This window comes from Furipterus horrens, unplaced genomic scaffold, assembly GCF_987537825.1.
Source record: "Furipterus horrens unplaced genomic scaffold, mFurHor1.1.pri manual_scaffold_9, whole genome shotgun sequence".
In the NCBI taxonomy this organism is placed as follows: domain Eukaryota; kingdom Metazoa; phylum Chordata; class Mammalia; order Chiroptera; family Furipteridae; genus Furipterus; species Furipterus horrens.
The window spans coordinates 63,823,567-63,849,640 of record NW_028327179.1 but is presented as its reverse complement, the minus strand read 5'-3'; the positions used below and the strand labels follow the sequence as shown (position 1 = coordinate 63,849,640).

At 40.4% G+C, this 26,074-nt stretch overlaps 1 protein-coding gene across 1 annotated transcript in view; it reads right to left on the bottom strand.

Moving 5' to 3' along the window:
* HECW1 (HECT, C2 and WW domain containing E3 ubiquitin protein ligase 1) overlaps window positions 1–26,074 on the bottom strand; it is a 576,869-nt gene that overhangs the window by 505,707 nt on the left and 45,088 nt on the right. Inside the window, exon 2 of the mRNA XM_090287382.1 lies at window positions 12,792–12,899. Coding sequence (XP_090143508.1) covers window positions 12,792–12,899 — 108 coding nt within the window. The remainder of the gene's footprint in view (window positions 1–12,791; window positions 12,900–26,074) is intronic.

The window sequence follows — 26,074 nt, the reverse complement described above, 5'->3', positions numbered from 1 at the left end:
CTGAAAATATTAGATAGGCTGTATTATCTTCCTGTACCTCAGGTTTCTTATCAACATAAGGGAAAACAAAATCCTCCATCTATACTTCTCATGAAGATCAAATGGGAATAACACATGTGAGGTGCTCAATGTGATGCCTAGCACATCATGAGAGTACAGATAAGCTTAGTTGCTGCTATTACTATTATGGCCTTTACTCAGGATTAAGCCTTACCCGAAATGACAACCCAGGGGTCAGATCTTGTAACCCATGCATATATTCCCAGGGACAAGCACAGATGATCTTCCTAGGATGGCTACCACCACCTTCATGCTCTTCTGCTATGTCTGTCTGTATAATTGGATTTTGTGGTAATAAGCTTGCCATGCCCTTTGGACATGCCTCACCCACTTGGCTGCAAAGTCCAGGCATTGCATCATCTTAGTTAGGTCAGTTTCTCTCATCTGCCCCACATGTTTTCCTGATAAATTCAGCCTCTCTTCCCTCACCTGTCCAAAAAGATAGGTTTACTTACTATGTTTTCCTCTAGGAGAGTTATGGGTTCAAATTCCAAAAAACAATTAATGTGATTCATCACACCAGTCAAAACCAAGTATTACAGATCATATGGTTATCTCAATAGGTGCAGAAAAAGCATTTCACAAAATTCAATATCCACTTATAATAAAATTTATCAACAAAGTGGGTATAGAGGGCCTTATCACAACTTGATAAAGGCTATATACTACAGGCTAACATCATACTCAATAATAAAAAGCTAAAGACCTTCCTCTAAAACCAGGAACAAGACAATAATGCCTACTTTCATGACTATTATTCAACACAGCACTGGAAGTCTTAGCCACAGCAATCAGACAAGAAAAAATAAATAAATATTCAAATAGGAAAGTAATAAGTAAAACTGACATTATTCACAGGTGAAATTATACTATATGTGAAAAACCCTAAAAAATCCACCCAATAATTAATAGAATTGAATTTAAAAATTAGTAAAATAGAATACAAAAATCAATATACAGAAATGTCATGTACCCATACACTAATAATGATCAATGAGAAGGAGAAATGAAAAAGAAAAAACCCCATTCACAATTGCATCAGAAAGAATAAAATACCTAGGAATAAATTGAACCAAGGAGATGAGAAACTTCTACTCTGAAAACTATAAGACACTAAAGAAAGCACTCAGGATAAAGCCATACAATCCAAAATTGTCTCTAATACAGTAAAATTTCCATTCCCAGAGGAGAATTGCAAAGCAAAATGTCTATTCCTGCTCTGACCCCTCTGGAACAGCACTTCAATTTCTAATTCAAAGCCTTCTACTTATACCACAAACCTGGCTATACCAGAAACATGGCTGGAACTTCATCAGTTCATCTTCATGGGGCCATCTTTTGGGGAACATCTGTTAACTTCATTTTATAGATGAAGAAACAGAATCTCAGAGTCCAAGTTGCCATTCTGGAGTAAGCTTTGAACCTACATATCTCTCACTTGGAAGCCACCTGCCAAAGTATGTAATAAAGAGGCAAATCCTGACACACCCTCCCCATGTAAATTTTATCTTATCAAGCTCAATGGGTATTCTTAAAAACTTACAGTAGGGCTAGGTGCTTAGATTTGTTATTATGTGTAACCAGAGCTGCTATGTATTTTTTAAATTTGGGGAAACATGATGGAAAAGATTTGGAAATGATTTATTGAAAAGATATTTGAGGAATGTTCTTCTGACAAATGCAGGGCATCATGAACTCAGAGCAGCCAGTAATCAGGGTGTGATTCTGGAAGCAAGGGCATGGTAAAAGGTGGTACTAAGTGCGAGGGGTGGAGGGGGCTGGAAAAAAAGGGAAGGCAGAGCAATTAAAGGCAACTGCAGGTTTCTAGTATCTGCCTGGACAGCTGTGAGAACACAGTGATCATGACCATGGTAACAACATGACATGACACAAGGATGGGTAAAGAGAGGAGGTCCCATTCATGGAAACTCTTCTGGCTACAATCAGTGGTTGTTCCAAGCACACTACTTGATTCTTCTACAAATATGGAAGTTGAATGACCAGGGAGCTAAACGTAGCATATTTGCACCAGAGAATAAGACAGAGATGCTTTCCCTGAAGAATTACTACTTCTCTTCATTGTTTATGGGCAATTCAAGCCTCAATTTTGAAGGACTTATAGTATAATAAAACAATCTACAGTGACTATGGTAACTAACTCCTTCTGAAGTCTTGAGACTGGCCAGCTGATTCTGATGGAACATATTAAAAAATATGTCATTGTGTCACTATAATGGTACAACATTGTAAGATTTTATCAGTATGGGTAAAGCTAAAATTTTATTAATTCTGTCAGTGTTAACATTTGAATCTTTATAATTCTCACATATAAGGAACCATTCCTCAATGGTTTAGGGAATTGTAGCCCTGGTCTGAGCATGACTGCCACCAACATTCTGATTGTGCTTGTCTTTAAGTTTCAACATAAGACTGTGTGTGGAACATAACCAAAAACCACTCAGAGGGTTTCCATGGGAACTGGATTTTAAAAATGCTTGTTATGCTTTAGAACTTGCTCTGCTTTCTTTATCATTAATGTAACATAAACAATCTCTAGCAAGGAATGTATGAAACCTTGCACCTAATGCCAGTGTGGCATCAAGATGTTTGACAGACCCTGACATGGACTGGTCACTGTACCCTTTGTAATAGTACATGTAATCTCTTACTGTCAACTGTAATCCTAATGCCTCCAAGCTATTAATGATTCATGAATCTTGACCTTGTATCTCTCGTGTGTATCCTCCTCAATAAAAGGCATGAGGGAAGAAGGTCTAATTGCTGTTCTCCACTAGAGAGGCAGCCATCTTCCTTCCCCCAGACATAATAAAGTGTCCTAGGTAAAGTTTGTTCCACCGTGGTCATAAAGACTCTGCTGGACAGAGAAGCTTCCAACTGAGCCTAGAGTGTGTGAGGCCCATCCGCCTCACTCATATTAGAGCAATTACTACTATAGTCAAATAGACAGTGGCCCAAAGGGGAAAATTACACAAGAAAATGAAAAATTATTCAGGCTTTATTTCATTTTCTATTTTATCATATATGTAACTCCTTGAGGAGTACAGAAAATATTTGATTTTGAATGTGCCTACTTTGGTGGTACTTTCAAAATCTGATTTAATAAGACTTTTAAAAAATCTTGGAGGAGATCCAGGATGGTGGAGGAGTAAGTGGAAACTACACTAAGTTCCTACCAAGACCAATCTGGAATTACAACTAAATTGTAGACAAATGATCCCAAATACTAACTGAATGCTAGCTGGAGAGAAGCCTTATAACCATGGACAGACAGAAGAAATCATTTCACCATAACATGATTAGTAGAGACTGTGGAGATGTGAGAGGGCTTGCTGGGCTTCCACAGGTGGCAGCTGAAGTGCCAGAGGGATATTTCAGTGGCCAAAGTTTCCTCTGAGAAGCATGGGGTTTAAATCTCAAAATGGGCTCCCTATCCTACAGCACCAGAGCTAGAAAGGAACCTAGATAACAGCCAGCTATGAAGAGCAGCAAGGTTTCTTTTTGCCAGGAAGAGACAGCTGGAGATTCAAAGAGCTTCGTTAAAGGGCCAATGTACAAAATTTCATTTGTAGCCACTTACCCTGGACTCCAGAAGAGGGATGGCAGAGTGGACTAGAGACACTTGAGGAGAGTCTGGGGTTGGTGGCTTTGAGGAGAGAACTGAAGGACCCTTGTGCTGAGTCATTCCCCATACTGAAGGAGCCATCTTTCCCAGGCAGAGCACTCCTCTGGCATCAGCCTGAGGGGAAGTAATAGCCCCACCCACAAGAATTACTCTACCCCATCCTGTAGAGCTTAAACCCAGCTGCGGATTATAGCTTGATTAGTTTTACAAATGATCAGTTTAATAAGTGATTACTTTAACAGCTAAGGTGGAAAATACAAAGAAGCAACCAAATGGGGAAAAAAAAGAAACAGACTCCAAATGAAAAAAAAAAAAAAAAAAAAGAATTCTCCAGAAGAAAAACTAGATGAAATGGAGGAAAGCCATTTATCAGATAGTTTAGAGTAATGATTGTAAGGATACTCAACAGCACACACACACAAAAAGACATAGAAACCATAAAAAAGGACAAGTTAGAAATAAAGAATGCAATATCTGAAATAAATAATACACTGGAAGGGATAAACAGTGGGTTAGAAGAGGCAGAAGATTGAATTAGTAATTTGAAAGACAAGGTAAAAAAAAGAATGCAATATCTTAAATAAATGATACACTGGAACAAAGAAACAGTAAGTTAGATAAAGCAGAGGATTGAAACAGTGATTTGAAAGACAAAGTAAAAATAAAAACACCCAGGCAGAGCATCAAAAAAGAAAAAGAATTTTAGAAAATGAAGAGATGTTTTTGATAACATGAAGCATAAAAACTTCTTCATCATAAGAATACCAGAAAGAGGTGAGAGTGAGCAAGGAATTGAGAACCTATCTGAAGAAATAATGACTGAAAACTTCTCTAATCTGATGAAGGAAAGACATGCAAGCTCAGAGAGTCCCAAACAAGTTGGACCCAAACAGGCTTACACCAAAAGATATCATAATCAAAATGGCAAGGCCTAAAGACAAGGAGAAAATGCTAAAATCTGAAAGAGAAAAGCAGATAGTTACATACAAGGCAGCACCAATTAAACTGTCATCATATTACTCAGCAGAAACATTTTAGGCCAGAAGCAAGTGGCGTGAAATATTCAAGGCAAGGAAAAACAAGGACCTATGACAAAAGCTACTTTACCCAGCAAGGCTAACATTAGAAACTGAAGGAAAAATAAGGAGCTTCCTGGAAAAGAAAAAGCTAAAGGATTTTATTAACACCAAACCACTAGTTCAACAAATGTTAAAGGGCTTGCTAAGAAGAAGAACAAGCGGAAAAGGGGAAAAACAAACAAACAAACAAACAAAATACAGAAGAAAACGGTCTAATAAAATGGCACTGAATTCTTATCTACCAATAATCACCTTAAAAGTAAATGGCTTAAATGCTTCAAGAAAACATCATAGGGTAGTTGTATGGATAAGAAAACAAGACCCCTATATATGCTGCCTCTAAGAGACCAATCTCAGACTGAAAAATACACACAGACTAAATGTTAAGGGATGGAAAAAGATATTTATGCAAATGGAAAGAAAAAAATAGGTATCAGTACAAAATAGACATTAACATTAAGGCTATAGTAAGAGACAAAGAAGGACACTACATAAAGATAAAGGGAACAATCCAACATGAGGACATACCCCTAGTAAACATTTATGCATCTGATATAGGAGCACCTAAATAAGTGAAGCAAGGCTTAATGGACATAAGTGGGGAGATTGACAGAAATACAGTCATAGTTGGGATTTTAACACCCAATTGACTTTAGTGGATAGATCTTCCAGACAGAAAATCAACAAGAAGACATTATCCGTAAACAACACACTAATTTAATTTATATCTTCAGAGAATTTCACCCCAAAGCAACAGAACATACATACTTTTAAAGTACATATGGAATGTTTTCTAGGATAAACCACATGTTAGGACACAAAAAAAGTCAATAAATTTTGGAAGATTGAAATCATATCAAGCATCCTCTCTGATCACAATGTTATAAAACTAAGAATCAATCACAAGAAGAACACTGAAAAACATACAAATATATGGAAGCTAAATAACATGTTATTAAACAATAAATGGGTCAACAACAAGATCAAGGAAGAAATCAAGATACCTTGAAACAAATAAAAATGAGGACATAAGAATCCAAAATCTGTGAAACACTGAGAAAGCACTTCTAAGAGGGAAATTCATAGCATTACAGGTTTATCTCACAAGAAAAGGCACAAATAAACAATCTAACATCACACTTAAAGGAACCTGAAAAAGTACAAACAAAGTCCAAAGTGAATAAAAGAAAGGGAATAATAAAGAGCATAAATAAATGCAATAGAGTCTAAAAAATGATACAAAAGATCAACAAATCCAAGAGCTGATTCTTTGAAAGCATAAACAAGATTCACAAGCATTTAACTGGACTCATCAGGAAAAGTAGACAAAGAACCCAAATAAATAAAATTGGAAATGAAATAAAATAAATATCAACTGACACCAAAGAAATACAAAGGATTATCAGAAAATAATGAACAACTATATGCCCACAAACTGGACACCTTGGACAAAGTGAATATATTCCTAGAAACATACAACCTTCCAAAACTAAATCATGAAGAATCAGAGAATCTGAATAGACAGATTACATGTAATGAAATTCAAAAAGTAACTAAAAATGCTCCCAACAAACAAAAGCCCTGGACTGGATAGCCTCACAGCTCAATTTTAGCAAACATTCTGAGAAGAACTAATACATCTCATTCTCAAACTATTTAGTAAAATTCAAGAGGGGGGATGGCTCCCAAACTCATTTTATGAGGCCAGCATTTTCCTAATTCCAAAACCAGATAAAACACTACAAAGAAAGAAAATTATAGGCCAATATCCCTGATGAATATAGATGCTAAAATCTTTAAGAAAATATTAGCAAACTAGATACAACAATAAAACCAAGAGATCATACATTATGATCAAGTAAGAGTTATTCTGGGAATGCAAGGTTGGTACAACATTACCAAATTAATGAAGGTGATCCACCACAAAAACAAAATAAAGGGTAAAAACCAATGATCATATCAGTAAGTGCAGAAAAAACATTTGATAAAATCCAGCACCCATTTAGGATAAAAACTCTCATCAAAGTGGCAAACACACTGCCAGCATCATACTCAATGGGCAAAAACTACAAGTGGTCCCCTTAAGTTTGGAAAGAAAACAGGTTGCATGCTTTCCCCTCTCTTATTTGACATAATAATGGAAGTCCTAGCCACAGTAATTAAACAAGAAGAAGAAATAAAAGACATACAAATTGAAAAGGAAGAAGTAAAAATGTCATTATTTGCAAATGAGTAATACTATACACAGAAAACCCCCAAAATTCCATTGAAAAACTGCTTAAACTCATAAATGAATTCAGCAAAGTAGCAAAATTAATATCCAGAAATCAGCTGCATTTTTATATGACAATAATGAGCTAACAGAAAAGGAAATTAAGAAAAGAATCCTGCACTTCCGGCCAAAATGAGGCATAGGCTGACATGCTTTGCCTCCTGGCACAACCATAAGAAGAGCTATAGCTACCTCAAAACAGAAGGCAAGCAGGACTGCCAGAAAATTAAACTCTGTGGAAGCCCCAAAACAAAAGATTTAAGAAGAAATATTTATCAAGACGGGTAGGAGGGGCAGAGATGGGGAGCCATTGGGGAGAAGACTCAAGTGTGGTGGAGGTGAGGCTGTGGTGTCAAGGCAGCAGCTACAGCTGGCAGAACAAGCAGACCCACACTCACAGTGGCAGACAAAAGCTGGGAAGAACAGCTGGGGAGCAATCCCAGCCCCAAGCTAGACTGAAACCCACAGTTTCCATGCTGGGAAAATAAAGCCTTATGGTTTCTGGCTGTGAAAACCAACAGGGATTGGACTGGTGGAAGAAACTGCCAGTCTCTCAGGAGAGTTCATTTAGATGGCCCCCATGGTCCTAATAATATGAAAACCTACACACTCTGGAAGCCATCATCAGGCCAGCAGTTAGAGATGTGCCAGTCATATATGAGAAGTGGGTGAAGTGATTGGAAATGGGGTGGGAGCAAAGCAAGCTGCACTGTTTCCTCTCTGACTCCTCCCTCACATACAGTGCCACAAAGCAGTGAAATGGGTTGCCCCACACTGATGAGTACGTAAGACTCTGCCCCTTATAATATAATGGGAGTGGTAGCTTTACCTAATAGAAGCAAATACAGAGAGGCTGTCAAATTGAAGAGACAGATAAATATGGCCCAATGAAAGAATAGATTAAAATTCCAGAAAAACAACTAAGTGAAAAGAAGATAGCCAACTTGTCAGATGCGGAGTTAAAAACAGTGGTGATAAGAATGCACAGAGAAATTATTGAGTATGATAAATGCATAAAAGAAGAAATGAAGGCTACACTAAGTAAAATAAAGAAAAACCCACAGGAAACCAATAGTGAAGGGAAGGAAGCAGGTTTCAAATCAATGAACTGGAACATAGGGAAAAAGTATATAGTCAACCAAAACGGAATGAAGACATAAGAATTCAAAAAAACAAGGAGAGAATAAGAAGACTGTGGGACATCTCCAAAAGTGCCAACATCTGAATCATAGGAATGCCACAAGGAGAAGAGGAAGAGAAAGAAATTGAAAATTTATCTGAAAAAATAATGAAAGAAAACTTCCTTAACTTGGTGAAGGAAATAGATATACAAGTCCAAGAAGCACAGAGAGTCTCAAACAAATTGGACCCAAAGAGAAATACACCAAGGCACATCATAATTAAAATGCTAAAAGTTAAAGATAAAGAGAGAATCTTAAAAGCAGCAAGATAAAAGAAGAGAGTTACCTACAAAGGGATTCCCATAAGACTATCAACTCACTTCTCAAAAGAAACCTTTTAGGCTAGAAAGGACTAGCAAGAAGTACTCAAAGTGATGAAAATTACAGACCTACAGCCAAGATGACCCAATCCAGCAAAGTTATCATTTAGAATGGAAGGGCAGATAAAGTGCTTTCCAGGCAAGGTAAAGCTAAAAGAGTTCATCATCGCCAAGCCCTTAATATATAAAATGTTAAAGGGACTTATTTAAGATAAAGAAGATTAAAACTATAAACAGTATAATGACAACAAACTTACAACTACCAACAACTAAAAACCAAAACCAAAAACAAACTAAGCAAACAACTAGAACAGAAACAGAATCATAGATATGGAGATCATATGGAGCATTATCAGTGGGGAGGGGGAAGATGGAGAATGAAGGAAAAGGTACAGGGATTAAAAAGCATAATTGGTAGGTAAAAAATATAGAAAGGGATGTTAAGAATAGTAAAGGAGCCCTGGCTGGTATGGATCAGTGGATTGAGTGCCAGCCTGGCCGGTGAACCAAAGGGTCACTGGTTCAATTCCCAATCAGGGTACATGCCTGGGTTGCAGGCAAGGAACCCTACTGGGGGTGTGCAAAAGGCAATCACACATTGATGTTTCTCTCCCTGTCTTTATCCCTCCCTTCCACTCTCTCTAAAAATAAATAAATAAAATCTTTAAAAAGAATAGTGAAGGAAATGGATAAGCCAAAGAATGTATAGGCACAACCCATAAACATGAACTGGGTGAGTGGGGGGAGTGCTGAAGGGAAGGGTGGTACCAAGTGGAAGGTGGCAAAGGGGAAAAATTAGAACAACTGTAATAGCAGAATCAATAAAATATACTTTAAAAAAAGAAAAGAATCTTATTAATAATTGTTAAAAAAAGAAATACCTAGGAATAAATCTAACCAAGGATATAAGACACCTGTACTTGGAAAATTAGGACAGTGAAGAAATAAATTGAAGAAGATAAAAATAAGTAGAAATACATACCATGTTCATGGATAGGAATAATTAACATCATTAAAATGTCCATGCTACCCAAAAGCAACCTATAGATTCAACACAATTCTTATCAAGATAACAATGACATAATTAAGAGAACTAGAAAAAATACTTAAAAATTTATATGGAACTACAAAATGTCCCATATAGCAACATGGGTGCTGAGAAAGGAAACATGATACCTAATATCAAACTATATTATAAGGTCACAGTAATAAAAACTGCATGGTACTGGCATAAAAACAGACATATAGATGAATGGAACAGAACAAGGAGTCCAGAAATAAACCCACATGTTCACAGTCAATTAATATTTCACAGAGGAGGCAAGCACCTACAATGGGCTAATAATAGTTTATTCAATAAATGGTGTTGGAAAAATTGGACAGATATGTGCAGAAAAAATGAAACTAAACCACCTTCTTACACCACATACAAGAATAAATTCAAAAAGGATCAAATACTTCAATGTTAGACCCAAAACCATAAAAATCATAGAAGAAGACATAGGTAGCAAATTCTTGGACATTGCTTGTAGCAATATTTTATTAAATATATTCCCTTAGGAAAGGATAACAAATGAAAAAAACAAATGGGAATACATCAAACTAAAAATATTTTGCACAATAAAGGAAATCACCAACAAAATAAAAAGATAACCCACAGAATGCGAGAACATATTCACCGATACATCTGGTAAGTGTTTAAAATCCAAAATTTATGAAGAGCTAACAAAACTCAATACCAAAAAAATGAACAACCCAATAAAAAATAGACAAAGGATATGAATAGATACTTCTCCAAAGAAGACAAGAGATGGCCAACAGACACATCAAAAGATGCTCAATATCACTATCATCAGAGATATGCAAATTAGATGCACAATGAGATATCATCTTACACCTGTCAGAATGGCTGTCATCAATAAATCAACAAACAAATGCTGGCAAGGATGTGGAAAAAGGGGAAACCTTTGGCTCTGTTGGTGGAAATGCAGATTGGTGCAGCCACCGTGGAAAGCAGTATGGAATTACCTCAAAAAATTAAAAATGACTCTGTCTTTTTACCTATTGATCCCACTTCTGGAAATATATCTGAAGAAACCCAGAACACTAATTCAAAAGAACACTAACACCTGTATATTCATTTCAGCATTATTCACAATGGCCAAGATATGAAAGCAGCCCAAGCATCCATCAGTAGATGAGTAGATAAAACAACTATGGGACATTTACACAATGGACTACTACTCAGCCATAAGAAAGAAGGAAATTTCACCCTTTGCGACAGTATGTATAGACCTGGAGAACATTACATTAAGTGAATATGTCAGTCAGAGAAAGAGAAATACTATATGATTTCACTAACATGTGGAATCTAATAAACAAACTGCACTAACAAGGAAATGGGACAGACTCATAGATGGAGAGCAAGATGACAGTATGGGGTAAGGTGGGGGACAGGGATTAAGCAAAAATAGAAAAAGGACTCATTGACGTTGTCAACAGTGTGGTGATTTTTTGGGGTGCATAATGGAAATAAATGGTAATGGAAAAAATACAATAAATATTAAATTTAAAGAAAATGTATAAATCAATAGAAATTACCTAATTTATAATTAAAATATAACCTCAAAGTTAGGTGCTATTAAAATGTTACAGACTCCAAGTAATCAGTGATATAGCTCCACTCTCATAAAAAAGAAATAATAAAAGGGTAAGAAAGTGAGAAATAAAAATAAAGTGAAAACCTAACTTATCTTATTGCTTTAATTTAACCCCCAGGTGGAAAGAATGACTTTCTGTTTTACCTGGACATTTAAAATAGGGCCAATGTTCAAATTTTATGAAATTATTTAAAATTTTAAGAAGGTATGATTTACCAGAGAGGTTAATATTTTATCCTTACCTAGAGACTGAAGAAAGTCTTATTTTTAATTCATAATCAAAATTCTGTAACCAAAACAGAGCCATAAGGCTTTTAGGCAGTAGGCAGAAGGCAGAAGAACTGGTTTTACAGCATTTTGTCTGGTACCCATGTGAAGGATGAATTACAGCGGAGAAAAGCTAAAGCCATGGAGGTAAGTACTAACCAAAGAAAGTCTCTTACAGAGTATTTCATTTTGCATAAGCCAAAATCAAGGACCAGCAACTATATCCCATAAAATCATGTCTTCTCTGTATCTGACACTATTAAATCTTCTGTCTACCCCTTTCTGCATGTGCCAATGCAAAAAAAGGGAGGGGTATGTAATTGGGTCATTTCTAGGAGCAGAGACACCATAAGCTTCTAGAGAGCAAACACCAGGCTTCTCATGATCAAATCTTTAGTCTTAGGAATATAATAGGTCTTCAAAAAGGTTTATTGAGTGAATGAATGAAAATAAGAATGAATATAAATGGGAACAAAGCATGGTAGAAGATGTAGTTTTTCTTGAACAAATAGTCAAATGGAAATAGACAACTCTAGGTTCCCGGCCATGTATCATTTTCTCTGAGAACTGGGGAGTTGGAACAATGTACTATTCCATTTCCTTCAAAAGTGTAATTGAGAATGAATACCAGCTATGAATCAGGTAATTCATAAAGAAATTTATGCATTTAGCACTACCATTACCCAAGGCAGGGGTAAGGAGTTGTAGAATAAAGGTAATAATGCATTATTTCATCTGGAAAACATGAGGCCATAGATAGTCCTTTATGCAATGGAAAATGTACCAATATGGGGACCTATGAAAAACATCCTTCCACATCTGTGGAAATTATTTATTTTCAAAGATAGCAGAAATTTTTAGAAAATAATAAGATACATGATGACAAGTTTATACATTCAGAAATGTCAGTAGATCAAGAATGAAAGAAACAGGTGGCCTGTTGTAATATGTTATCCCCATCCTTAGGAAGAGTGTGGAATATCCCCAACATGGTCAACTATCACACAGTTGAAGAGCACCTGCAGGAGACATGGAGCAAAAATTAAGGGATGTGAACCATAAGATCCTGAGTCCAGAGGCTGATGAGCGAATATGAACAAAACCTTTCCTCAAAATTAAAGTGGCCCTCTGGGATATTCTGGATGGCTGTTACCCAACTGTTATATACTAAGTATTTTTAAGCATTTCATCAAATCTATGTCTCTCTTTTACATGGCATCTTTCTAAGTGGAGGTAATCCAACAATACGAAGAGCAAAGGAGATGAATTTTGCTTCATCCTGAACAACAGGAATGGGAAAAATACTCACGTTCCACAAAGTAAGAGCTGGCATCAATCTTCCAGATGATCTGTCCCTGATGAGCACCATTGACTCCACGGTTCTTATAGTCCAGAAAGTTTTCTGACAAGGCCTCATCTATATTCCCCAGAAAAAGGAGGTAGAGTAGAAAAATATATCAGCAGACAGCATATATAGGAAAAAATAAGAGCAGAGGATATTAATGACATCTCCAGATAAATGGAGAGAAAAGCACATAGAATCATAGAGTCAGAGAGTTCACAGAGAATTATATAATAAGTATCTACAGGTACCCCTTTTTAATGCAAGAATCTCTTCCCACACCTCAACACTCTTGACAAATGATCATGTAGCTGCTTCTTCAACAATTCCAATACCAGAAATATAATTGCTTTTGTGGCAGTTTATTTTACTTTTGAAAACACATGTGTATAAAATATCAGTGTGAAAATGTTCCTCCTAGGTGGGAAGAAGATGGAGGTGGAGTAAGTCGAAATTACACTTACATCCTCTCAAGTCAGAACTGGAGTTACAGCTGAATTATAAAACAGTGAAGTTGAGTAACCAACTGAAGACAAGCTGCACAGAAGTCTTATAATCAAGGATTTATAGAGGGCACCTCAAAACTGGTAAGAAAGGTGAATGTACAAAAAAGGCCTGACCCAGCACCCACATGGGATAGTTGAGACCTGGAGAAACATGTCAGCTGCAAAGGTGCCCCCTTAGGAATGTAGGGTCTCAAGCCTCGCCTGGAGCACCAGAACCAGGAAGAAACATTCACTTTACATCTAGGTGTAAAAATCAGAGGGGATTGTGTATGCTAAGGAAATAAGGGAGTCTACTAGAAACCCACGGGCCCTCTTAAAGGTCCAGTGCACACAATCCTATTTGCAACCTCTCACCCTGGGCTTTGGCAGAGAGATGGCAGATCAGAGTCCACTGGAGCTGTGTGAGGACAGACTGGATTGTGTGGCTCCAGGAGGACAGCCAAAGGGACAACTACCAGGGTGCCTGTGCTGTGTCTCTCTCTTACACAGACCACAAATGACATTTTTCATTGTTTGAGCACTCCTCTTTACACCGCATTGTTCTGGGGGGAAATGCATGGCCCCACCTTCTTGACTGCCTATAGCCTTGCCCTGTCAAGCTCACACCCTGCCTGATACTGTGGTGTAAACTTTCTTGAAAGGATATGGGGACAAACTAAAGGAGAGTCAGACAGAGTTTTGTGCCTCTGTGGTGGGTGCCATTTCTCCTCCTCCCACAGAATGCCAGAGCAATAGTGCTACATGCCCCATATGCCAGAGCAGAGACCCCCCACAGCCAGAGCATCAGCTCCATGCACCCAGAGCTACAGAGCAGTGGTGCTCTGCCCCTCACAAACCAGAAAAAGAGTGCCCCATGGATCACAGTAGCAGTTCCCTATACCCCAATGGTAGATCCATTAAGCCCTACCATGGAACAAACATTAACTCCACCTCACCAAATGCCAATAACACTACCCTGCTGAACTTGTTCTTTATAATATTGTTGGTTGGCTGTGGTCAACCTAAGCTGGTAGTACAAAAGCCACCCCAAGAGATCACAGCAGACACTGGGAAAAACTGAGTTGTATGGCTCTTTGGTGGGGGTCACTGTTCCAAACACGCCCAACTGATGCTATAGTTCCTGTGCAGAACCCTCAACTCACATGACCAAATCCTAGTCTGTTTGGACCTGGTAAACTCTACTGGCTGCTGGCCTCACATTGACGATTCCCTGAGATCCTACCAAACCACAAAGGTTTATAGGCACCCAGTAGATAGTGTCTCACTTTGGCATTCCCTGAGATTGTGGATGAATTGACCTCAGAACCAGCCATGCCACCAAGTTTGTTTTTGCACTTGCCCCCACCTGGTGACTCACTGAGAACTTACCTCATACAACCCATGTACAACCAGAGGCTCTTTCAGTGATAGAGCCTAAAAGGTGGCTAGAAGGCAAAGGAACATCTTGGGGAGCCTTAGGCCTATTGCTGACCTGCCTGGAGTTGAAGTTGGTGCTGGCTTCTCCCTCACACACCCAGGCCCATTTAAGGCAGTCACGAGTTGTGGATCACTTTGTAGCTCCAAACAGATAGCCCAGACCCAGTCACAGGCAGTGCCAGACATTGATCTGCACTGGAGTCCCTCTTGAGTGGCCATAGAATCAACACACCCAGCAGCAAGATTCAGAACACATAAGAGCACTACCCAATTAGTTCTACAAGCAATATGGCCAAAGAGAGATCACAGTAGGTATCAGGCCCTACTGGGGAAAACTCAACTTTCTAGGGTAAGCCCCCACTTCTATTGTTATGGCAAGCAGAAAGGGCAACATCAACCACAGATGAGCCAAGGCTCAATTAAAACAGGAGAACTCACATATCCCATATAAGGGACATCCTGTAGCACCTACCTAGGGTTACCAGGAAGACAGAGCTACTTAGCTTCTAGGGAGAGCTACTACAGAAGGCCACCAAACCAAGACTAGGAAGTATAGTCAATCTATCTCATACACAGAAACAAACACATAGAGACAGCAAAATTAGAAGATAAAGAAATATGTCCTAAATTAAAGAACAGAAGAAATCCCCAGAAAAATAACTAAATAAATGGAGGCAAGAAAGGTACCAGGTACAGAATTCAAAACAATAGTTATAAGGATTCTCAAGGAACATAGATAAAACTTCAACAAAGAGACAGTAAGCATAGAAAAGGACATCAAAACAGTTAAAAGGTAAGAAATGAAAAATACAATATCAGAAATAAAAAATACACCAGAAGAAATCAACAGCATGCTAGGTGAAGCAGGGGATTGAATAAATTGGAAGACAGGATAGAAAAGAACACCCAATCATAGCAGCAAAAAAATAAATAAAAGTTTTATTTTTAATGAGGATAATCTAAAGGACCTCTAGAACAACCTTAGGCAAAACAATATCTACATTATAGTGATACCAGAAAAAGAGAAAGAGCAAGTTTCCAGAGGGATATCTCAGCTCTAAGCAGAATTCTGAGAAGCATGAGGTCTAAACCCAAACTGGCCTCCCTGGCCCAGAGTACCAGAGCTGGGAGGAGGTACCCACATAATATCTGGCTATGAAAAGCAGCAAGGTTTCTATTTGCCAAAGAAAGGTGCCTGGAGACACACGCACCCTCTTATAGAGCCGAAACACAAAATATTGTTTGATGCCACTCAACCTCAGCTCCAGTAGAGAGTGGGCAGAGCAGACTAGAGTCAGATGAGGACAGTCTTGGGTGTGGCTCTGGAGAGGGAGCTGAAGCAACAGCCACCAACATTCCTGTGATGAGTTATTCTCCAATACTGGACATACCATATTACTCAGGTGAAGCACACACTTCTGTGTGGCACCAGCCTGGGGGAAAGCAAAAGCCTCACACTCTGGATTCCCTATCACTTCAACTTTTTCAGCAATTGAGTATAACCAGCAGCTAATAGGCAGGGCCAGGCAGAGGCAGGCAGAGGTGGATCTTATCTGGGTGACTTGGGTCTCTGGTTAATCTGCCTCTGGGCCTGGTGGTAGTAAGTTAGATTTGGTGCACAACTTGTTTTTTTCCACACATATCTAAGCCAAGCAGAAGAAGCTGCGAACTGATGATGGCTGGTAGCTCCAAACAGGCTACCAACCCAGGGCCAGTGACAGGTGGTGTCTGACATTGGGTTGCACCAAAGTTCCTCTGAAGAGGCCCAGAAACAAAACACTCAATGAACAGCTTTAGACAACAAAGAAGGTCCCAATAAGTCCTTCACAAGCAGAATATCTAAAGCAAGATCTCAATAGGCACATTACCCTACTAAAGCAAATTCTGCTTCATGAGGCCAGAAGCTGCACAGCAGCTCACACACCATTGTTGGGGTTGAACCTAAGTCAACTAGTCTGAGGGTCAATGCAATGCACTAACAAGCCAATAGCAATGAAGACTAAATTATAACAGGAAGGCCCACATAACCCACACAAGGGACATTCCTGGAGCACCCAACTCAGGTTATCAAGGAAACTGCACCACTGGATCCCATAAGACACCTATTATATAAGGGAAAATGTAAAAGACTTGGAGACAAAGCATATCAATCTAGAACACAGAAACAAACACAAAGAGATAGACAAAAGAGGAGACAAAAAAAAATAGAACAATTGAAAGAACAAGAAAGATAAAAGATGGCGGCAGAGCAGCTGGGAGCTCTCTCCACTTGATCTCACACCTGGACTGGTCTTGCAGCTAAACCACAGAGCAATAAATTAAAAATCCAGCAGAGGGTGAGTGAGAGTGTGGGTGAGTGCATATGTGGATGAGGGTGCAGGGAGTGTGTGTGAGTGGGCAAGAGCCTGCTCATTGAATGGCACCTGGGAGCAGGCAGGTCAGGCTATCCTAGTGGAGCAATGCTGCCACTGTTGTCCAACCTGGTATTCCTTGCTATGCAGACTTGGGGCAGCCGATGATTGGCTCAGGAGCTGTGAGCTCTGGGGATAGAAAGAGATGGCCCAGTTGGTGCTAGCTCCAGAAACTGCAGTGTTACCAGACCTGACCAAGGCTGAAAATTTCTGGAGGGGGTGGCGACAGCACCCTGCCACCACCCCATGTTATAGTACGGCTACAGGACACTTTCCCAATGCCATCTGGGAGAGATCCAGAGAGAAAATTTACCTAAAACTGTCAGAAGCTCTGACAGGTGGTGGCCAGCCCTGATCAAAACTTTGTGATTTTAGGCACAGGAGAGCAAGTGGAGAACAGGCCTCCTAGCGCTTGGTGCTTCAGCATGGAGGTCACACAGACACTCTTTCAAGAAAGGAGCTGAGGCAAGATTCAAGACTCAGGAGGGACCTGGTGCTTGCTTAGACATGTGTGCATGCACAGTGGCTCTGCTAACAAAGAACTCAGAGGGATACAGTCATACAGAAAGAACTGTAGGACAAAACTGAGCATGGATGGTGAGCAGGGGACTGTGCAGAATGAAATTTGGACCTCAGCCCCCTATGAGAGAACAGAAGGCTGGGGATTGGATGGCCAGGAGCTGAACACCTGAGATTTGCTGCACCCAGCTAGATCCCTCCCACAGACAGGCATGCCCAATGCGAACTTTTAGGATTGTAAGCTGTGCATATTAGTGAGGCCAAGCTCAGGAGCTTCCTGCCATGCAGGGGAAAGAAGAAAAATCCATGAAAGTGCCCTTTACAAGACATTACAAGCTACACTGTTCCTCAGGCCCTGATCCACTAAACCCAGCAGAGCAGAGGGATTAAAGACAGGTACAACACGGAGGGTTTAGGACCCCACACAGCCTCAGGGTCTAGACAAAGCAGTTGTCTGTGTCAATCAGGAAAGATTTGCCACTTTTCCACAGATTGGCCCCTCACATAAAATGGACAGCTAATTCACCAGAAACCATACATAACTGGAAAGAATCTGGGACAGATCAAGAGATGTGGCCAGGCAATGAGGAAACACTACCACCATTTTCCATGAAAACTGAATAGTGCCCCCCGGGGCTGACACAGGGTCCCACCCTCCTGATCATACCGGAGGCACCCTCTGGAAGCAGGCGGAGAAGGTACTGGTAGTCTTCTCAGGCCATTAAATGAACCACTCATGGGCCCTGGACTGATGCAAAGCTGGCAGAGCAGAATGGTAGGGACCAGCTAAATCTGAAGCAGACAGCCTCAGGATGTGGGTCACGTGTAGTGTGGCCTAGGACCAGACTGGGACACCATCTAACATCACCATGGGCAGATTCAGAAATATATAACAGTGGTAAACACTGGATTCTACTGAGATAAATCCCACTGTGGTATTTTTCATCATTTGCATTGTTTTCTCTCCTGCATAGCTTTTAAACATTCATTTCTTTTCCTTGGAGTCTGTACCTATTATGTCAGTAGTTTTTATTTAACAGTTTATCCCAAATCTAATGTTTTGCTCCTCTTTTCCCAATCAAAATGAAAGTAGAAATCCCCAGAAAGACAGCTAAATAAAAAGCAAGCGAACTATCAGATAATGAGTTCAAAATAATAGTTATAAGGATGCTGAAGGAACTCTATGAGAACTATTAAAAACTTGCTGAAAACTTCACCAGCATGAAAAAGACATAAAAACTATCAAAAAGAGCCAGAAGGAAATGAAAAACACAATATTTAAAATGCGAAACACAGTAGAAGGATTTAAAAGCAGGCGAGGTGAAGTAGAGAAACAAATCAGCGAGCTGGAGGACAAAGTAGAAGAAATTCCCAGAAAGAGCTACAAAATGAAAAAAGCCTCAAAAATAACAGACTGTTTAAAGGAGCGGCAGAATGACATGAAACATAATAACATTCATATCATAGGAATACCAGAAGAAGAAGAAGAAGTGCAAGGAAATAGAAAATCAGTTTGAAAAAGTAATGATAGAAAACTTGTATAACGTGAGAGAGAAAAAGTCACACAATTCCAGGAAGCACAGAGGATCTGAATCAAGATGAACACAAAGAGGCACATGGCAAGACACATCATAATTAAAAAGGAAAAATTTAAAGACAAAGACAGAATTCTAAAGGTAGAAAGGGAGAAAAAGCAAGTAACATACAAGGGAGCTCTGATAAGGCTATGATCTGATTTCTCAAGAGACACAATACAAACCAGAAGGGAATGCAAGAAGTATTCCAAGTAATGAAAAGCAAAGACCTGCAACAAAGACTACTCTACTGAACAAGGTTTCCATTTAAAATGGAAGGCTAAATAAGGAATTTCCAAGAAAAAAAAAAGAGGGGCTAAAAGAATACATTTCCACCAAATGAGCATTGCAAGACATGCTTAAGGGATTGCTTTAAGAAGATGAAGAAGAAGAGAGAGAGAAACACGGGTACAAAAGGAAAAAATGACAATAAGAAGTACCTATCAATAATAACCTTACATGTAAATGGAATAAATGCTCCAATCAAAAGACATAGGGTAGCTGGATGGATAAGTAAATCCAACCTGCATATATATTGCTGAGAAGAGACCCACCTCAGAACAAAAAATCTATACAGGTTGAAAGTGAAGGGGTAGAAAATCTATTCCAAGAATATGAACATGAAAAAAAAAGCTGGGTAGTAATACTTATATCATACAAAGTAAATTTCAAACCAAAGGCCATAAAAAAAGACAAAGAAGGGCACTACAAAATACTTAAGGGTATAAGCCATCAAAGAGATATAACCGTGGTAAACATATATGCACCAAACATAAGAGCACCAAAATTTTTAAGGAAAATCGTGGAGGATAACATGAAAGATATTGACAGCAACATATTCATCACAGGGGACTTAAAACCCAAATATCAACAATGGATTGATCTCCTGAGCAAAGAATCAACAAGGATATTGTGGCATTGAACAACACTCTAGATCAAATGGACTTAATTGGTATATGCAGAACCTTTCAACAAAAGAAGCAAAATACCCACTCTTTTCTAATACACATGGAACACTGTAAAGATAGACCACATGGTAAGACAAAATAAACCTCAACAAATTCCAGAAAATTGAAATCATATCGAGATCACAATGTATTGAAACTCAAAATCAAAATCAATAAAAACCCCCAAGGGATCCAAGATGGCAGCACACTAAGTGGAAGCTACACTAATCTCCTCCCAGGACCAATCTGGAATTACAACTTAACCGTGGAGATATGACCTGGAATAACCAACTGAACACTAGTTAGAGAGAAGTCTTATAACCACAGAGAGACAAAAAAGGCCACTTCATCACAATGTGACTGGTAGGAAATGCAGAGATGTAAAAGGGCTGCCTGTGCTCCCAAGGGTGGGGGCTGAAGGGAAAGAGAAACAGATCAGCAGCCAAGGGTTCCCCTGGATAAGGGCAGAGTCTAAACCCCACGCTGAACTTCCCAGCCTTCAGCAAGAGAGTGGAAAGTAAAATAGCATCCTCCTGTGAAAAGCAAAAATCCACAGAATTTTTGCTGGCCTGAAAGAAAGAGCTGGAGACAAAGAGCTCTTAAATGGATCACGTATGAAAATATTTTGGCACACACTTATGCTGGGCTCAAGCAAAAGGAGAGCAGAGAGGACGAGAGATGCTTAGGGAGAATTTAGAATGGTGGCTTTGAGGAGAGAGTAGAGGGAGCAGCCAACCGAGGTCCAGTATCTCACTCATTCCCTATAAGGCAGGCAGACCATTCCCCTCCAAGTGGCATCAGCCTGAGGGGAAGCAAAAGCCCCACCCACAGGAATTAATCTGCCCCACCCTTGGTGGTTAAGCCTGACTGCTGATCACAGATTGAGTAGATTAACAAATAAAGGAGATAGAAAAAGGCAGCAGATCTCCAATAGTCTCCAACAAGCTGCCTATGCCCAGACTGCTACACAATCTGATGTCACGAGGGTCAGATCCAGGAACTGAAGATCAATCAAAGAAGAAGCAACAAACAAAAAGAGTCACAAAAATGGGGAAACAGAGAACAATCCCCCATACAAAGGAAAGAATGAATCCCCAGAAACGGTACTATATGAAACAGAGGAAAGCAAACTATCAGATATGAAATTCAAAACATGGATTATGGGGAAGCTTAATGAGCTCACCAAGCTCAAAGAAAACTAGAAAGAACTCCAGGGAAACTACAAGGAATTTACTGAAAATTACACCAGCATGAAAAAGGACATAAAAGCTATCAATAAGAGCCAGGAGGAAATGAAGAATACAATTTCTGAATTGAAGAACACAGTAGAAGGAATTCAAAGCAGGCTAGAGGAAGCAGAAAATAAGAGCTGTGAGCTGAAGGACAACGTAGAAAAAATTTACCAGACAGTGCAACAACAACAAAAAAGACTAAAAAAGAATGAAGAGGTTTTAAGCGAGCTGCACAACAACATAAAACGTAAAAACATCCATATCATAAAAATACCAGAAGGAGAAGGAGAGGAGAAAGAGATAGAAAACCTGTTTGAAAAACTAATGACAGAAAACTTCCCTAACTTGATGAGAGAAAAAGTCACACAAGTCCAGGAAGCAAAGAGGGTCCCAGTGAAGTTGAACCCCAACAGCCCCACTCCAAGACACATCATAATTAAAATAGTAACATTGAAAGACAAAGAGAGAATCCTAAAAGCAGCAAGAGAGAAACAACTAATAATATACAAGGGAGCTCCAATAAGGCTGTCATCAGGTTTCTCTACAGAACCACTACCAGCCGGAAGGGAATGGCAAAACATATTCCAAGCGATGAACAACAAAGGCCTACAACCAAGCCTACTTTACCCATCCAGGCTCTCATTCAAAATGGAAGGTGAAATAAGGAATTTTCCAGATAAAAGAAGGCTAAAAGAGTATATCTTCACCAAACAAGCATAGCAAGAGATACTAAGGGGTCTGTTTTAAGAAGATGAAGAAACAAAGAGAGACAGAGAGGAACACAAGTACAAAGAAGGAAAATGACAATAAATAAGTACCTATCAATAATAACTAAAAAACTTAGGCACACCTATGTTCACAGCAGCACTATTTACAATAGCCAAGTGCTGGAAACAGCTTAAGAGTGCATCTGTAGATTAGTGGATCAAAAACCTGTGGTACATCTATGCAACAGAGTACTATGTAGCAGCAAGAAAGAAAGGACTCCTACCATTTGTGACAACAGGGATGGAACCAGAGAGAATTATGCTTAGTGAAATAAGCCAGACAATGAAAGAAAAATACGATATGATATCACATAATACAGGAAACTAAGAAACAACACAAACAAATGAGCAAACAGGAACCAGAGGCATGTAAATAAGGAGCAGACTAACAGTAACGTGGGCGGGGGGAGTGGTAGGAGAGAAAGGGGTAAGAAGGGGAAGTATCTAGTTAAAAAATATGTGTAAATGGTCCATGGACATGGAAAATGGGTTGGGGAATGACTGTGGGAGAAAGGGTGGGCAGGATTTGGGGGGGCAATGGGAAAAAAACTGGGACAATGATAATTGAAAAAGCAAACAAAAAATTTTAGTGGAAAAAAACCTGAAAGCAAAATGAATAAATAAAAGAGACAGGAACTACACCCATCTCCACTCCACCAAAAATTCACATGTTAGAAAAGTGAACAAGAGAAAATGGATTTTCCTTCACACTGTATATTTTTCCCTCTACCTGATCCCTCCAGAATTTGGCATAAAACTAATAAGACCAGTTGTTAATAGAGGTTTTGTTAACCAAGACTCTGACTGGAATGTCATGCCTAAACTAGGCATGTCTGGTTCTGGTTGTTACCAAAAAACTCTGAGGAACTTGGATTGACTTTTGAAGGTAATAAAAGCCCACGAGATAAAAGGCCTGGTACCTTGGTTGGTTGTACGGTCCATCGCAATCTTTCCAGGAAAGGAATGAACGTTGCTTTCCTGAAAGATGGCTAGAAGGGACTTTAAGACACAATGGAAAACCCAAAGGACTTGGAAAAGACAGGCAAGGCTAAATAGCAGGTAAGTGGCTCAGCTCCTGTGTCCTGAAGGGCAGACTGAAAGTCACCCTAAAGGCTCCAGCAAAGCAGATGTAAAGATCATTTGTGATCATTTACTGCTCTTGTTGTGTTTATGCAAATGAATGAGATAAATGAAAATTGGACTTAATGCAGTCCCATTAATGACAAGGAGGGTAATCTTAAGGAGAAAAATCGTGATTCAGGGAAAATCACAATGTTCAGTGGCATACTATAAACTAATGCAGCTAACTGTCTTTAAGTTCTTTTCATTTAAAGTTGGTTTTCATTTGAAAGTTAAACTTGGTCTGTGACATCATCAAAGATGTTTAATTTGCAGGCAAGAAGAATGTTCAAATGCTTTACAACTGGATGTCTTCCCAATAAGACAGTCTCATAGATCTAGAGACTTGTTTGTGGATTATGTTGCATAAATTAACATGTGTGTTCTATTTTCATAGGCATAAGCTTATGATCTCATTACCTGAGTGATTGTCTGTACTTATAGGCCTCACTTAATGCTGTCAGCATCCCTGCCTCCTAAGACTCAACAGTCTCACTGAACTAAGTAGTTAGGTTGGTGAAGAGTGGGATAGTCTATGGGCTTCACTTTAGAACTGGTTTCTCTTTATTATCTTAATGGCTTTGACAGAAAGGGCCCAGAGGTCTGAGAGGGGGGAAATATAAAATATTTTTTTCAGCCCAAACTAAGTATAGCAGGCAAAAGAGCTTTAAACAGGTGTGGTGTGCCTTGCACACCTTCCTCCAAAGAAGTCTTTTTTTCCCCCCTCTAATGTCGTCGTCGTCGGCAGCCGTCCGTCTCGAGAGACGATGGCGTAGCTTCCTGAGAGTCTATCTGCACCGCCGAGAATGGCTGTGCAGTCCGATTCGGGAGTAACAATCCCTGCCGCACTTGGTACAGGTGAAGGCAGATGGCCGTTGTTGCTGCTGTTGACGCTGCTTCCGCCTCGATCTTTTCTGGACCGCCTCCTCGTTGCGCGCAGCCTCTGCCCGTGACGTACCTTGCCTGACCGCGAGCCTCCAGGCTAGGCGGTCATCTGCTTGAACTTCCCATGTGTTGAGATTGATGGAGCATTGTGTCATGTCCTTTTTGCAGATGTCTTTGAACCGCAGTTTTGGGCGCCCTGTCATCCTCTTGCCTTCTGCTAGCTCGCCGTAGAGGAGGTCTTTGGGGATACGGCCTGCATCCATTCTTTTGACATGGCCGAGCCACCTGAGGCGTCTCTCGCTAAGAACTGCATGCAAACTGCTCATATTGGCTCGCTTCAGCACCTCGGTGTTGGGGACCTTATCCTGCCAGGCGACATGCAGGACGCGTCGCAGGCACCTCATGTGGAAGCTGTTGAGTTTCCTTTCGTGCCTTGCGTAGGTGGTCCACGTCTCGCTGCCATAGAGGAGAGTGCTAAGTACGCAGGCTTGGTAGATGCGCAGTCTGGTTTTCTCAGTGAGGCTGGAATTGTTCCACGCTCGCCGGTTCAGTCTGGCCATAACTGTGGCTGCCCTGGCGATTCTCCGATTGACCTCCAAGTCGACTGACAGAGAGCTCGAGATGGTGGACCCGAGGTAAGTGAAGTCGTTGACAACCTCCAGGGTGTATCCGTCGATGGTGATGCATGGGGGAGTCCCCGTGCCTTGAGCCATAACATTCGTCTTCGTCAGGCTGATGGCTAGTCCGAACTCCTTGCATGCGTGGGAAAGGCAAGTGACTAGCTGCTGGAGTCCCTCTTCGGAGTGTGATGTCAAAGCTGCGTCGTCGGCGAAGAGCATCTCACGGATGAGCACCTCTTTGACTTTGTTCTTGGCTCGTAGACGGGCCAGGTTGTAGAGCTTGCCATCGGATCTGGTGTGAATGAAGACACCCTCGCTGCAGTCCTTAAAGGCGTATTGGAGAAGCATGGAGAAGAAGATTCCGAACAGCGTAGGCGCGAGGACGCAGCCCTGCTTTACTCCGCTGCTGACTGGGAAGGCCTCAGAGGTTGCGCCGTTGTAGGACACCGTGCTGTGCATGTTGTCGTGAAAGGACATGACCACAGCAAGCAGATGTGGTGGACAGCCAATCTTCCGTAGCAAGCTGAAGAGTCCGCTTCGACTGACCAGATCAAACGCCTTCGTAAGGTCAATAAAGGCGAGGTAAAGTGGTTTATGCTGCTCGTGACACTTCTCCTGCAGCTGGCGTAGGGAGAAGATCATGTCCACTGTTGATCGGCCAGCTCTGAAGCCACACTGGGACTCTGGGTAGACGCGGGAAGCAAGGGTCTGCAGGCGGGCAAGAGCGACCCGGGAGAATACTTTGCCGACAACGCTGAGGAGAGAGATGCCCCGGTAGTTGTTGCAGTCGCTGCGGTCTCCTTTGTTCTTGTACATGGTGATAATGTTGGCGTCTCTCATATCCTGGGGGATGTAACCCTCCTTCCAGCAGAGACAGAGTAGATGGTGGAGCGGCTGTAGCAGGACTGGTTTCCCGCTCTTTAGGATTTCTGTTTGGATTCCGTCGCTTCCTGGTGCTTTCCCGCAAGCAAGGCGGTCGATGGCTTTTGCCGAGCTCTGCCGCAGTAGGTGGGGTATCTAGCTCCTCCATGACTGGTAGGTCTGGGATGGCTTTAAGAGCAATGTCTGTTACGGTGTTCTTCGTTGCGTGCCTTGCACACCTTCCTCCAAAGAAGTCTTTTTTTCCCCCCTCTAATGTAGGACATTGAAAAATCAATCCCTGCCTTTTTTCATCTAGTGGTTATGGATTGAATAATGCCTTTTAACCCTGTTGCCAAATCTGTAGCCCTTAAAATGCAACAAGGATGCCAGCCT